We start from the raw sequence: 15799 nt of genomic DNA on the forward strand, positions 1-15799 counted from the left end.
CCGCTTGCTTGAATGGCTGCTTGCCTCATGAAATGGCGTTAGTTATGCTAACCACATTTCCAGGAGTTGGGAGCAGGGGGTACTGGTCACACTGGGTAGAGTTGGGTGGTGGCATCACTAGCAGGAGCAGTGGTGGAGACTCGTGCAGAGACAGGGTGACAGATATTGTCACCTGGAGAGGTGAGAAATAAGAAACTGAAAAAAAACCCTGGGTGCACAATCTGGAAATAAATTGTTATGGGGGGGTGGAGAAAAGCACCTTGAATTTGAGAGTGTCCTGTTGTTTTTCTCCTTTCCTAGTTCTTAAGGAGTTAGGACTCAGAGCATTTTTGTAGGCAAGTAAATCTCATCAAAGATGATTGACACCATCATTGTTTTCTTCTGTCAGCCCCAAGAGGTCCTAAATTTTTGGCTTGTTTGAAGCGACTTCCCTGATTTGCAAAGCCTAGCCTGAAGAAGCAGGAGACACAGTGTGCAAAGGGGCTCTGTGAGCGGGGTGTCTTTTCAGGATCTACCAGTCTGGCCCTGGCTGGTTGAGGGGTTTTTCCCTGTTAAATTCAAATAAACAGCATCTCAAAAACCTGCGTGAAAAGTAGAGTTTTTCCCTGACCTTTCCTTGGGGAACTGGCATTCAACTGATAGTAGGCTCTAACAGGAGGTATAAGAGAGCTGAAAGGCCACTCAGTGTGAGGAAGGATGGGGGGCAAGGGAGAAGGAAGGAGGATGCCGCTGTTGCTGCTGTTTAGCCTGAATGCCATGTGCGACATGCCCTTTGAATCTCAATTCTTGCAGATGCTCTGCTGTCTCTCATGCTCTCACTTCTGCTGTGTCTGTGTTCCAGACCTCCTTCTCCTCCTGACGGGAAGTCTCAGGCCAGGCATGGGACCGTTGGAGGGAGCCAACAGCACCCTCGCTGTGGAGAAGACATCATTAGATGAGAAGCTGCCACAGGGCTGGCACACCAAGGACGTAGTCACTCCTAGCCAGGATCTCTCTGGGTCCCGCAGTGTTATGATGGACAGCACCAAGATCCTGGGGGTCCAGGTCGTTCTGATTGCCGCCTACTCCCTCATCATTCTGCTCGGGTTCATCGGCAACTCCTTGGTCATCTACATCATAGTGAAGTACAAGACCATGAGGACTGTCACCAACTTCTTCATAGCTAACCTGGCCCTGGCAGACCTGATGGTGGACACACTCTGTCTGCCTTTCACCCTAGTGTACACACTGCTGGATGAGTGGAAGTTTGGAGCTGTTCTTTGTCATCTGGTCCCTTATGCTCAAGCTCTGAGTGTCTACGTGTCCACTCTCACCCTAACTGTGATTGCCCTGGATAGGTACCGGTGTATTGTTTTCCACCTGGACAGCAGGATTTCCAAGAGGCTCAGCTTCACCATCATAGCTGTCATGTGGCTAGCAGCAGCTGTCCTAGCAGGTCCTCTGGCCATCTTCAGAGAGTACCGGTATGAGGAAATCCCATCCATCAACCTCAAAATGGCTGTCTGCTCAGAAAAATGGCCTTCTGGTAATAACAGAGATGCCACTATCTACAGCCTGTCCATGCTCCTCTTGCAGTATGTTTTTCCTCTTGCAATTATTTGTTATGCCTATACCAGGATCTGGTTCAAGCTGAAAAACCATGTCAGTCCCACTTCTAGGAATGAAAACCAGTGCCGGAGGAGGAAGACAACCAAAATGCTAGTGATGGTAGTTGTGGTATTTGCAGTCTGTTGGCTCCCCTTCCACATATTCCAGCTTGCCATTGACCTTGATCTGGTTCTTATCTTCCATGAGTACAAACTCCTGTACACTGTCTTCCATGTCGGGGCCATGTGCTCTACATTTGTCAACCCTTTGCTCTACGGATGGATGAACAAGAACTACCGGAACGGCTTCCTTATGTTCTTCCGTTGCCAGAACAAGCCAGAAAGCATCCACACTGATGGCTCAGTTAGAGGCAGGTCATACATCTTCAGGGCAAACACCCTAAATGGGAGCATCAAACAGACTGCTGGCAATGGACCACTGCCCACAGAGGTTTAGGGATGGGACATCCACCTCCAGGACTGAGGCTGACTGAGCCCAGAGACATTCTTGGGTCAATGCCTTTTTTTGGCAGGACATTGTGTTGCCAAAACATTATAGCTACCACAGCCACGTAGAACCCTGTATCTCTCAAAACAATAAATCTGGTGTATTTCTGTCTGACCAAACAAACAAATTTTTCCTTTCTCTGTGTTCGAGTTATACATGCAGAAGCACAAAAAGTCACACACAGAGGAGGCTTTCACTTAGTGAGCAAAATATGCCCTTTTTGCTATTTCCATTTGCCAAAGTGGGTTGCTCACCGTTTTACCCCCTGACATATTACACATTACAAATGTGGAACCATATATTATGTGTATGCTTGTTCATCTGTATGTCTCCTACCCCAAAGCCTTAATGATCCATCTTTAGCTAATGCCTCCAAGGGGAGGGACACCTACACTCTGCAAACATGGGCTGGTTAGTGCCATCACTCCACAGGCTGGTGTAGGTTGAAGCTGGGCAATCCATGATCTCCTGCACTGCGTTTGTATGAATCTGCATTTGCAGCCCATGGGATGAGCTCCTGTCCTCAGAAAGCCCAGGAGGTGGCAGTGACACTACTTACCACAGTTTCCTTTACAAGTGTCAGTGCAAGGCTTTGGGGACACCTCATTAGTCATGGACCTTGTGAGCCAGTGCCCTGGATTTCACAAGCAGGAGAGCGCAGCAGAGAAGCAGATAGGAAAGAGCTGGGGCAGCTGATCAAGAGGACTGAAAGTGAACCTAGGGGACTGGCAAAGGTGATCTCCTCCAGACCCTAAGATGTGGCTCCTGCCATGCAATAACCTGATGGGTGCCAGCATGACCAGAGAGGCAAAATTGCCAACACCACCATTCTCCAAGGCGATCAGAGGGTTTTAAAGCTTTACTCTTTCAGCGGTTGGAGGTGGTATGAGTCTGTACATGCGTGCTTCAGTTCAGAAGACAGAAGTAACCTGCTTGCATGGTTGTCACAGATGTGGTGTCCTCTGGCAGAAGACGACAGGGAGACAAAGGAAAATGTATTATTTCAAACCAAACTATATGTTCTCCTCCCTAAGGCTGTGTCAGCTGGGAAGCATATTTTTAGCTCTGCCATCAAAGAAGCCTTGATTGCTGCTGCGATCTCAGCAGCTTGTCATTGGTGGCATCCCTAAAAGTCAGTGTTCATCAGATTGGAAAGTAACTCCCAGATGCAGGAAAGAGACTCAACAGACCTCCTCATTAAAGATAAAAAGAAAATAAAAACTTTGATTCGTAGGTCCTCACTGGAGCAAGGACAAGAGGTAAGAGGACTTGTAGTACTGAGTACGCCAGCCTGGATCAGGCTGCTGGCCTGTCACATCTGGAGTCCTCAAGAGATGAATTGTGAAAGGGCTTATTTGAAAATCCATCTCTCCTGCCTCCTTCCCTGCTTGACCTGCCTCTGGCCCTTGTTCTCCAGCTCAGCTTCTGACTGCCACACTAGATTTTAATATCTCTGTTTATTTCTGTTCTCTGATGCCCTGCTTCATTTTCCGAAATAGGTACAAGAAAGTGGTCTCTGTTCCTTCCCGAGAGACAACACTGCCGGGCAGGGGCCATGGACCACACTCCACACTTGGGGGCATGGGCATGCTCATGCCTAATAACCTCCCCAGCACCTGATTCTGAAGATCACAGCATGGTTTTCTTCTCAGGGAGCTTCAGGATCTAGGAAGATCCTGTCAGGAAGTCACTGATGTTCCAGTAAAAGAGTCATCTGGTTCCTGACAGGCCCAGACATGATGGGAGAACCGAGACACAAATAAACCTTCCCCATGTGAAGTGCCATGGCGCAATGGTGGGAGTTTGCTGTTTCATCCTGACAGAAGGAGGAGGATATTCTCCTGCGCAGCACTGGTAAATTCTGTCCCTACCTAATGAACTGGTCATTTCTACAATCCATCCTCCTGAGGAACTCTTCCCGTGTTTCCATCAAACTCCAAGATACAAGGAAATGTTTATGTTTCAAAAGGAGCTTAAATGAGTGGAAAGAATTCAACTATTACCAATAAACACTTCAGAAAGTGATTTAACATGCAATAATATATGTCAGAGTAAAATAACACATTCAGCAATGCAAGCTTGGAAGCCAATCATGCTGCCAGCTGAGATGGATGAGGAGCTAAATTGCTCTTCTAGTGGCCTTGCCAAAGGTTTTGTCCTGTGACACCACACACGGTATCTGACTGCGGAGCAAGGCAGATAATGACATTATGAATGACTGTTTAATTTTGAGCCCAGACTTTTAAATTAAATATGGATAAATAAATAAATAGATCCCAGATCTTCACAAATGAATACTGGCAATGGCATTTATAGGGCAGAAGGATTTTTATGCTGGAGCAAACTGAGAAGGAGAAACTATATACTTGAAGTATAACAGCAAAGTTCTGTTTGCTTGATTTAATACACTTGTGCACCTTTACTAATGGATTTCTGCCTGTGAGCTTGCTGCTTTTTCCTTGCTATTGGAAAAAGTTACAACCTTCCACACCCACTGCAAGCAGGTAAATCAGCTCTCGGTTTTGTATACACATCCCTGTAGAAAACCACGATGCCTCTATTGAGGGAAAGTGGCCCTAGTGTCCACTGCCACACAGAACAAGAGGAGGTGAACAGCAAGGAAGCAAAGCTTCTTACCAAAGGTTGATTTGGGCAAATAAATCGTATGTTATAGACTGTCATGACTGCATAGAAGACAGGAATGAATTTGTTTCCATAAAACAGAAATCTGTTGGAGATGAAGGTTTCCCAAATATTAACACTCCACTAAAGAGTGGCCTTACTGCCATGATCAGTTCCATAAAACCAAAGCCCAGAAGCATTTCAAGTTTTTGAACTATTTAGAGCTCAGGACAAGGTATGACCCTGCTCTACTGGTGTCAAGGGCAGATCCTCTAGCAGTCACAGATATTCTTGGATTCAAAGGCATCTTCCCACTGCCTGCTCCTTGCCAAAGGTGCATCAGTGAATATCCCCCAAGCCGGGCTCCTCTCCGCAGAGCTGGCCCTGGTGTTATTGACGTGGGATGGAATGACTCATGTCAGTGGCACAACAGCTGATAGGGATAAGGGATTTCATTACAGAGTTAGAAACACAGTGACAAAAATGAACAAGTGTTTCATCAAAGCTTGTCTGGAAGACAGTGTTCCTGGTGTCCAAATGAATTTCCTCTAGGGTTCTTCCTGACTCTTGCTGATATCCTTCTCAAAACGCTGCTTCGCTGAACTGACCTGAGGATATTTCACAGCTTTTAGGAGTGAATTCCCTGAGAAATACCCTATTTCTCATGCTAGAACACTCCTGCTGGTCACATCATACAAATCTGGTACTATTAAAAGTAGCACTGTACACTTCTTAATTGCCAAGCGACCCCTAGAAGATGATTAACTTTGAATAGACACCACAGGTGGGGACGCCTCTAACTATCCTATGCAACCATTACTCACGTGCCAGACAAATACAAGAACAGCTGAGATGTGGCAACATCATCATTTAAAACCAGCAGCATCGATAACTGTTGTTCCCTATTACAGGCTGCTCTAAGAGCTCTCAGGAGTCCCAGAGTCTCTTCTCGAACTTCCAGGCTTACAAAGCACGCTGAAATTTGCAGAGCAAAGGCTGTGCTTTGGACACAGGAGGCTCTCTGAGCACTAGAAATTTTGCCTCTAAAACACTTAGTTTGCTCTGAAAATCCCTTCCCAATTGATTTCCAAAGCATATACATCTGTAACAAGCTAGTGCGCGTAAAGGGAGCAAAGATTTGGGCTTTTTACTTTTCCTTGTCTTAAGGCAATATATACAGCCAGCATTTAGATCAGTGCAGGGTGAGCTGGGTCCTTCGGTCAGGGCTCTGTTAGGATCAAAGATGTGACACACTCCTGCGTACGCCTGTGCTTCATCCTGCTCCTATATAGGCCAGATCCATCTCCTCACGGCTCTCTGCCCTGCAGTAACATGTGCCCTCTCCCATTACCCATGGCAGCCCAAGTGAACAATGTCAAATGGCACATGTTTTATTCAATATGCCCACAAATGTATCGGCAGAAACATTGCTCTGAGCTTTTCACAAAGGCTCTGTAGGGAAATACGTACTAGGCCAGGAAAGAAGCAATTCCTCTAACGTATGCTAATACGAGAGGGACTGGAGTGCCATTCTGCTGAAGGAGGTCACAGGCAGCTCAGAGGTTCCCTTGATATCAGGTGTTAATCTTATTATCGTTACAGCTAACATGGTCTGAAACCAAATTAGCCTTTGTTTGGGCAGGAGCTGTGGAGTTGGCACTTTCTTTGCATGCCTTTGTCTTTCAGCTCTGTTATTGTGTGATTTCACCAGGGTCTCTGAATGTGCTGGGTTTTAAATAAGGCCTCAGAATCAGCTAACCTGGTGAAAATCAGGAATTACTGCAATAATCCAGAAAAAAAAGAAAGGACTCTGCGTTCATATGGGTGGGCAGAATTTGGTCCCTTGCATTTGAAAAAGCAGAGCTTTGTCTTCCTTTCAGTTTTCCCTTATCTAGCTTGAGATTCTTCAAGTGCCAAAAATAATATTGCATATTACTGCCAGAACATTTATCTCCTCTTTGAGCTCATTTCAGAGAAGGCATTTGTTCAGGAGGGCCTGGGAGGGGAAGAAGGCTAGGTTTTTAAAGCTCGTCGTTATCTCTAGTCTCAGTGTTTTGTAAGTTAAAAGACAAATCAGAAAAAAGACTAATCAGAAAAAGACAAAGTCACTCACACACGCCGAGGGAGGTACCAATTTATCTTCTGGCAACACAACCTCTATTTAATTTTCTATCCAGACACCCCAGCACCCTTTGCCGAAGTGGTGTATGTATATGGGGCTGAAGGAGGTTGTGGGAGGAAAGTGTTTTTATGCTGCTAATAGCAATACCTTAGTGTCACTCATTATTTATAGCCAGCAAAGAATGCTTTTTTCTGGTCTATGTTCTGCTCAGTGTAATGAGTACAGAAGGAAGAGTGCGGATGCCTCATGGAGCTCACAGGAGGAGATCTTCATTAGTTCAGTCCTCTCCAGTGTGGTAGCAAAGACTGGGAACATTAGAGGAGAAATCCTTTTGTTTATAACTAGCTTATTGAAGTGCACAAGCATGGAGTTGTCACTGTGTCACTCTGCTAATGTGTCACAAACTTTCAGACACTGTTTGTCTCCAGGATGCGCAGGCAGCTCAGCTACAAGGTGCTTCTCCTTGCTGCTGCATGGAAGGAAGGAGAAAAATAGGTCACAGAACAAGATTTCAAGATATTAAGGAAAGGATGTGCCCCTGGATGAAATTTTGAGGTTAATACGGTTCTCTACGAAACACAGGGTGGATTGTTTGCTCTGTTGGGATCAGGATGAATAACATCAAAAGGGGAGTGAACTCTGCCACAGTGCAGGAAGAACAGAGCCTCTATCAAAATAGAGACCAGTAAGAAATAACAGCAAACCTGGATCCATCGTGTCCAGTATTCTGTCTTAGATCAAGGCAATAAAAGATGCTGGTTAGGGAAAGCATGCTAACTTGGCCACTTTTGTGGTCCGTTCTCCTCATGCCCCTAGCAGCAGCCACAACTGGTGTATTAGAGATGTTAGAGGGGCCAGCCCTGTCTGGACCATTTAGTATCTGTTTCTAGACTTTTTGTTCGTGAATTTGTCTAATCCCTTCCCTGACAATTCTGTCTGCTTCCACAGCCTCCTGTGGCAACCAGTCCCAGAAGTTCACTCCTCACAGTGTAAAAAAGTACTTTCTTTTATCTGTTAAAACCAATCCCCTACTAGTTTCAGCAGATGCCCTCTGGTTCCAGTACTGTGGGACTTGTTGAACAGCAGCTGAACCACTGCTTACCCAGTGCCTTCTTCACTGTGTGAACCTTGATTCTATCCTCCTTCTCCAGCTTTCTCCCCTCCTAGCTTAAGTCACATCTTCTCCTAAGGCAGCTTCTTCATCCCTGATCCTCTTATTCGCTCTTTTGTGGACCTTCTCTAGTTCCACAAATATCGCAACGGGCTGAATTTTGCTCATAATTCCTGTGAAGGAGTGGGATCTATCAGCTTTGTTCCAGCCTTGCTTGAGATCAGCCATATGAGGGCTTTTAAGTATGTGTGGGGGCAGGATACCTCTTGATAAAATGTCAGACTACCTCTCCCTGGCTGCAGCATCACTGTATTCTTAATGAAATCTCATTACACTGGTCACTGAGTCAGTTCAGTGAATCATGAAATGAATACCCAGTTTTGTTTTTGAAGTCGAGAGCCACAAGGGCAGTCAGATCCCTGCCTCACCTTGAACTCTGTATCCGACAGATTTATCCAGTGGCAAGACTGGAGTGCAATGATCCTGCTCCCAGACCAGTGTCCTAAATCACAGCTTCATTTGTCCATTCTACAAAACAGAAAAATGAGGAATTCTGCATTTCAGGAAAAGAATGACGAGTTTTTGTTACTTGGCAACTGTCGCTGCCACATCTTTTGGAAGAATTTGAGAACATCCTGCACCTTAGAGAAATCAACTAGCTTAGGTGAGGACGAAGGGAACCGGCGGCAGCATATCCCCAAAACTTTGAGCTGGGAAGATCTCTTGGGGCTCGTGGAAGCAAAAAGTGCTTTATGTCTGCATGCTCCTCAGCTTGTATCCTCAACGTGACTGTCTGTATCGGTTTCTGGGCTCTTCATGGTGAAATAATCTGTTATTCTGCCATTTCTGTCTCACAGAGGCATTCTTCAGCCATCTGAATGTGCTCTAATCCACCTGCCAGCTGCAATCAGCACACAGCGCGGTTACATTCCTGTCAGCCAAGATCTGAGCACCAGAAACAAAAACCTTCAAAAGAGGAATCAGCAAGAGATCTGCATGTAAAACTGGGGAGGGGGCAGCCAAACCTGAGGGCTTGGCACATGTACATACAGTGATAGCAAGCTCAGGCAATGAGGCCAGAGTAAAATTTGACTTGCTTCCTGCAGTGGCAGTTGACTTCAGACAGGAATTCAGACACGATAATTAAAACAATAATTTAGGGCTTCAGTTGCTGGGAGCTAATCTGCAAGGTTGAACTCAGCAGATGGCTGTGTCAGTGGACCCCAGCTAATGCATTTATGCAGTGGTTCAGCATTTTTGGTCCAGTTTTGTTACTGACAACTTTGCTATGTGAAATCCCATTTCTCTTTCCTGGGTTAGATAAAAGAATCTAGTGGTTTCAAAGTGCAGATCTCAACTCTCCGAGACAACCCTGCAGTACCCAATTAAGCAAAGCTAAGATAGCAAAACTAGCATGGCAAGAACTGATTGAAATTGTCTGTTGCTTGAAGGAGTGCAATAACACGGGATTGCTACGGTGGCAAAGACGTCTTACTAAAGCATAGGGTTCGTTGGTCTTTGTAAGGCCTGCCTGGCGCAGCAGTTCTTCGTCGTGTGAAATTCCAATTGGCTTCACGCAGAATCAGTGACAGTTGAGTCGTTAATATCCAATAGTTTGTTTGGAATCCTGGTCTTTGTAGTTATGTCATTAAAAGGACATGAGCTAACCTCACTGCAACCCAAGCGGCTAAAACAGCCTGGCAAGAACTTCTCTTTCTGAAATGCAGCTATTGAAGTACTTCTTGTAGATTTCCCAGACAGCGGGGAGATGTTCTGGGGTATTTTAATCATGTACATACTGTAAGAGTAGTGTAAGAAAAGATCATAGGAAATAAAATGGAATTGGAACTCCTTTGGCTAAATCATTCCTGATCGCAGGGTGTCTCACCTCTTCGAAGGCTCCTGCAATGGAGATTTCATCCACTCCCCGCACAGTCTATTCTGAGCCCTTCCTAATGTCTAACCAATAAATCTCCCTTACTGCAATCTATTACTTCTTGTCTCCTGGCTGACACAGAGAATAGTTTATTACCTTCTATACTGCACCTTTACATATTTAAAGGGTATTATCATGCATCTCTTCCACCCCCTCCAGACTAAACCAAGTCTTTTTTTTCTGTCCTTCCTGAGAGGGCTCATTTGCTTTACCTCTGTTCTTGCTGATCTCCTCTGGACTTTCTGTGTTCAACAGCCAGTAGTTTTGCAGTTAAACAAAAGGACTGAAGGAGGTTAAAAGGTTCTGCAGAAATGTTAGGTTCTCTGAGCAATCACTCTGCATATTGGAATGCATAATTGGGAACTGCTCTTTTCCAAGCACAGTGCCTGTCTCTACACTATGGCAGGAGACCAGGGTCTTTGTTTTGCTGTCAGCAGAGCTATTTCCGTGTTCTGACTCATCTACGGCTCTTGCTACACAGGTGAAAGCAGCAGCACTTTGCAGCATTATTCAAGCCCTCACAGGTGAAAACAACCATCAGGCAAAAGTTTCCCTACAAGTTGCATCAGTCATGGGGAGTTTTGCACCTTGTGGGTGTTGCCTCGTGTGGGCAGCTCTAGGTATGACCATAGCACGACCATGCATGTGGCCCTGTTCTCTAGGACACGGAGACACAAGCGACAGGAGGCCAGTCATCATGTCCAAACTTGCCTTTCCCAAGGAACCTGGTGCCTCACAAATGTGTCTCTCTCTGAGTCAACCTCAGGACTATTTCTGGTGCTGCCTGGCAGCTTTCTGCACTCCCCATCCCTGCTGTGAGCGCAGCAGTCACTTCCTTACACCCTTTCATTTACAAACAGGCCCAGGAAAACTTCAGGCTGTGGTTGGACCCCCACCATTGGTTCCAGTGGCATCAGTGGAAGAGGTTGCAGTCCCAGCCCCACTGAGGTGCCTGAGCAAACAGCTCTGCCAGCAGACCAGCAGCACAGGGGCAGTGCTGACTTCTCACTGTCCCAGTTATCTCCCATTCAGGGGACCTTTAATTGCTACTTCTTCCACTTTGCCTCAAAAAACAGCACTTATATTGTATTTCCTTGTATTGTGGATAGAAAGTAAAATTCTTTTCAGCTGGTTCTCTCTTCCAGCTTTGTCAAATTCTAGATGAACTGATCTTAAACTACTGAGCCTTGCTTTCCTCTTCTGTGAAACAGGGCAAGTGCAGCACCCAGAGGCTTGTAAAACATGTCGTATGTGCCAGCTGAATAGCGCTACTGCAGTAAAAAGCATTAAAATTGAACACATCTTACAATAACTATGTTTCCATCAGTCATGTATTAAGGAGGCAGACCTTACTTGGAAAGTGCTGTTAAATACTCAGAGGAAAGCAAATTTTGAATTCTCAGGAGTAAATATTTATTCCAGACTCTCAAAAAAGTAATGATTTGTGAATCCAGGTGTGGGAGGGTTTTTAATGGCGACAGTGCCTGGAATTTTGCAGCAGCATCTACTGCTTTCAATGTGGATTATGGGTATTAACTGAAGGATGACAACAGGCTTTGCTGCACTGCTCATAAGCATTTCTGAATTTTTTGGACAAGAATGAGTCTAAAGAAATACCAACACAGCTGTTTTCTGTTCCAAGAAAGCTAATTGAAAAAAAAGCAATTTTTAGCCAATTCTTATTGTTGTCTTGTGCTTCCCTCCCTGATGATTGCTGAGATGTGTGGCTGGAAGGAGCTTCGTCTGCTGAAACCACTTTGGAAGATGACAAGTTCTGAGCTGCAGCATCAGTGACCAGCCTGAAGAGAAGGATGGGGCACCCTGGCTGCAAAGCAAATTTACAACGTTGTGTGCATACCCTAGCAATCAGCAAGACAAAAAATTAAATTTTGGAGCAGCGCGGAGGTGACCTCCTGAGGCAGAGCATCTATCACAGCCAGATTAGGAAGCTAGAAAGCAACCTGCTGTCGTGGCTTTTACGATCAGGTCATGTCTTCACTAATCTGTGGTCCATGTTGCACCAATTCTTAGTGAAGACATTTATTTATCTTTTTTTTTTTAACAAAATACTTCTTCCCCCCCACACTTCAGATCCTTTTATTCAAGGATCTCAAAGTTGCTCACGTTCCCCAGAGGCTGGAGTCTACGCTGGGAAGTGTTTGAACTGCTCCTTGCGGAAGTGTGAGTTGCAACTTGTAAAAAAATATATTTGCAAGTAGTTCAGTGAGCCACAGAACGGGGAAAGCCAGGTTTCCTAATGGCCTTATGCCTGCTGCCTGTCTCTCTGCTGTCCAATAATACGTCAGCTAACACAAGTGGCACTCTCTACCTGCTGTGTTCTTGCACAGAAAATGTAACATCGTGGAGACCTTGACCCCTCTGTCAAATTTTGTTGAAATTCATCAAGTGGTTTCAAAGTTAAATGAGGCTTTCTACCCCAATGGCACTTCATGAGTTTTGGAGCCACGGCACATGAGGGTAATTGGCTTTTTAGGGAACTGTATCTTAAAGTTACCCTTCACCACAGGACACCCCACAAGATGTCAGTTGTTATGTGAGTGTTAGCAGCCCTTTCTTCTCTTCTTCCTTAGAGGTTCTTGTGTGTCCCCCTCACAGAATTTTTAACCTACTTCTCCACTATTAAATACAAATAACAAGTCTGAGCTCTGGCTGAGACTTCTCATTAACAAGCGCTAACGGGCATGGCACCAACCACATGGGAGTCCTGTAAAATAGAAAGGCCGGGGCAGAATCTCCTTGTTCCCTCCAGTGCACTCATTACTGTTTTGTCTCTTCAATTGCTGCTTCAGGTCATGGATTCCCCTTGGTTCCTTGTAGGGCCATTCCACAGATGAATGGATCCTGCTCTGAGAAGCTGCTTTCTGTTTCTCAGCCATATATTGCCCCTTTGCTACAGTCTTCTCATCAGGTCTGGTTGTGCCCCCTCGTATTCTGATAATTCTGGTACCCTGCACCATCTTAGAAGAAATAAATGAACAATCTCCTTCCTCACGTGCACGCCTTTCACTGTGCCCACTCAAAAACCAGAATGCCAGTTCTGTGGCAAAAATTCTTCAGTTATGCATTCAGATGACTGGTGATTTATAAGAGCAAGTTAAAAATGAGGTTCCTAAACAGAATTTAATACATCCTTGTTGTTGCAGTGGTTGTAACTCAGTGCAGATTTCATGTTTTCAACCCAGAGTTGCAAGGATATGCACTCTTTTTATCAGGCTGTTTTGATGTAAAAATTCTTATCTATATTTTACTGTAGGCATTAGGTTAGCCCAACCTCCTGTATTAATAAACTGTCTCTTGGATGTTTGTAGCCCTTTTATAATAGCCAGGACTTCTTGAGTTTTATGGTTAGCACAATGCCGTACAGAGCTCATTCCTTCTATTCCCGTGTGGCTGTGCTAATAAATACGAGACAGATGCCTTTTGGCATTAACAAACAGGTGCAGCCACTACAGTGCGACAAAGAAATTATTTTGGCTGTGACTTTCCCACAGTATATTATCAGAGGGGACCTTATCAACAAGCCAGCACTTGTTAGAAGGAAGCATGGGATGTCACTCCTGGACAACATCCCACTTTACAGTCCACAAAACCTCCGTAAGACACCAGAGCTTTGAAGGCTGGAGGCATCTTGACTGTGTCTCTGCATGTGAACTGTGCTGCTAAGGGTCTGTTCAGGAATGAATATGCCAAGTCACTCAGAGGTATTATATGAAAAGAGACCTTGGCACTGAGTTCTGCTTGCCAGAGACTTGCAGACATTTAGAAATGCTCTGTCGTGCAAGTCGAGCCACAGCTCAAAGTTCTTTTAATTCTTGTAATCAATGGGCAACTGCTAAATGTGATAAGGCAAGGGTTTCAGCCCAAAATGGACTAGGAAACAGGGAGGGGAGAGAGACAGTAGACAGATACCAGGTAAGAGGTGCAGATGTTAAAGCTTTGATGTTCTCCCCTTCAGTGGAAAGAGTGGAGATGAGATTAGCAGCATTGCACTCAGTAATGGTATTATCCTGTTCAAAACATCAGGAGATGCAGTTGTTCTGAATGTCACCATAAAAACACAAACCAAACCATCAGGGTACTTCATTCTCCACTCAGTTGCTCTGTTTGAAACCAGATTAACATCATAGAGACCAGGATTGCACCTTTTGTATTTGACAGTAGGAGCTGCTTTTTGTATTCAAGGAAACTGCCTCCGTGCTGGTGCGGGGCGGGTGGCACTTCAGTCCTTGTCACAGAGCATCGGTGTGATGTAAGCCCTCTGCTACCACTGAAGGGGAAGCTGGAGGATTTCTTTCCTAGTTATGCTACAGAAGGTCCAGCAGTGGTACACACTGTCTGCATCCCAGACGTCCCCCAGATGTGACACCAGAGAGCAAACCAGAGCCTCCTTGTTTTCATACACACTGCAGAGCAGGAGAATGAGCAAGGCTCTGGAGGGATTCACAGATACTCTACACGTTGCAGACCAGCTGTACTAGTATCTGAGCTCTTTCCAATATAGCACTAAGTGGTTCACATCTCTCCTGTTGTTCATTCTCCCACTGTATCTCCAGGGAAAGATGTGAGTGCAAGGAGTGTCTTGTTCTGGTGGCTATCTTTTAAAAAATATGTATTTAATTATCTTGTAGGAGGCAAGATTAAAAAAAGCACCTCACTGCTTTGGGACCAGAAATTAGTGGAGTTTATCATGGCTCCCAGGTCCTGAGGGAGCTCAGTTTGCAATCCCAGCTCAGCTCTGAGAAGGTTCTGTTGTCTCCCACCCAGTCAAGCTTTACCCTTTATTGCAGGCAACCAACTGTATCGTGCCAGGAGAGAAGCTGTTGGCTCTTGCTTTCGCTCCTGGCACTGTGCTGCCTTTTATTCTATGTCCACGCTGCAGTGAAAAGCGTGGCCATAACTTCTGTCAGCCTTTCTGAGTAAGCTTTAACTGAGCAGGGATGAGGACTAGCACTGCTGTGACACAGTGAGGCTCAGTCTTCCTGAGGAATCTTACCCAGCTCCTGCAGAGGAGCTTGCTGCTGCAGCTACACAGCTACCAAATCCCTACCCACGCCACCTAATTTACAGCGTGTGCATGACACGTGGGTCTTTTGTCTGCATTGTAGACAAAGACTTTAGATAGTCTCAGCCAGAGAATACGGGCCAAGACCTTGACTCAAAGATTCCCTTTACTCGCTGGCTGTGCGTTTCTGAGAAAGAATTAAGTTACAGTGTGGGGCCACCCTGGATTCCTGCTGTTTTGGTGACAGCTGTGGCTATGGGCAGCCGTGCTGAAAGGTGCTGTTTCATGGGAATAGGAATAGGTATTTATCTGGATCCAGTTCACCGGTCTCACGTTGAGAATATTTTAGGGCATCTCAAAAGTCATGCATCACTTCTGAACTCTCAGGGATGCAGGTGTGCAGAAAGCTGTAGGATACAGGTGGAGAAAGTCTTTACAAATTTCATTATTGTATGGTCATTCTCTGTTTGTTAACCTGGGACTGCTTTTCCCCCCCCCCCAACACTGACTGAGATGGGGTTAGAATCAACGATCTGTGTCAAACAGTGAATGACTTCACTGGGTTTGTGAGATGCTGGTCTTCAGGTATTGCTTTTCATCTCTTTGCGCTTCAGTTTTTTCATCACTAAAATGGGGAGTGAGAAGCAGTGTTTACCCACCTCACATCACATACCTAATTACCGCCGTCAAGAGGTTTCACTACTGTTGCTGGTAGTGTGTCATATTAGAGCTGCAACCCCAAATGCCAAGTCTTTGAGTAGTTTTTCCTTCACGAACCACACAGACCAAGTCAAGCTTGTCATACTTAACAAGCTCAGCACAAAGGACACTCTAATTTCACAAGGTGATGCCTTCATAAGGGGCAGCTCCTTACTAATGAGTGTATTTACC

The 15799-nt window shown here is 45.3% G+C and overlaps 1 protein-coding gene across 1 annotated transcript; it reads left to right on the forward strand.

Moving 5' to 3' along the window:
• Positions 1-879: 879 nt before the first annotated feature.
• LOC137668203 (neuropeptide Y receptor type 2-like) lies at positions 880-2043 on the forward strand. The gene has a single exon (XM_068409543.1). The coding sequence runs from the start codon at positions 880-882 to the stop codon at positions 2041-2043; it is 1164 nt and encodes a 387-aa protein (XP_068265644.1).
• The last annotated feature ends 13756 nt before the right edge of the window (positions 2044-15799 follow it).

This window comes from Nyctibius grandis, chromosome 10, assembly GCF_013368605.1.
Source record: "Nyctibius grandis isolate bNycGra1 chromosome 10, bNycGra1.pri, whole genome shotgun sequence".
Classification (NCBI taxonomy): domain Eukaryota; kingdom Metazoa; phylum Chordata; class Aves; order Nyctibiiformes; family Nyctibiidae; genus Nyctibius; species Nyctibius grandis.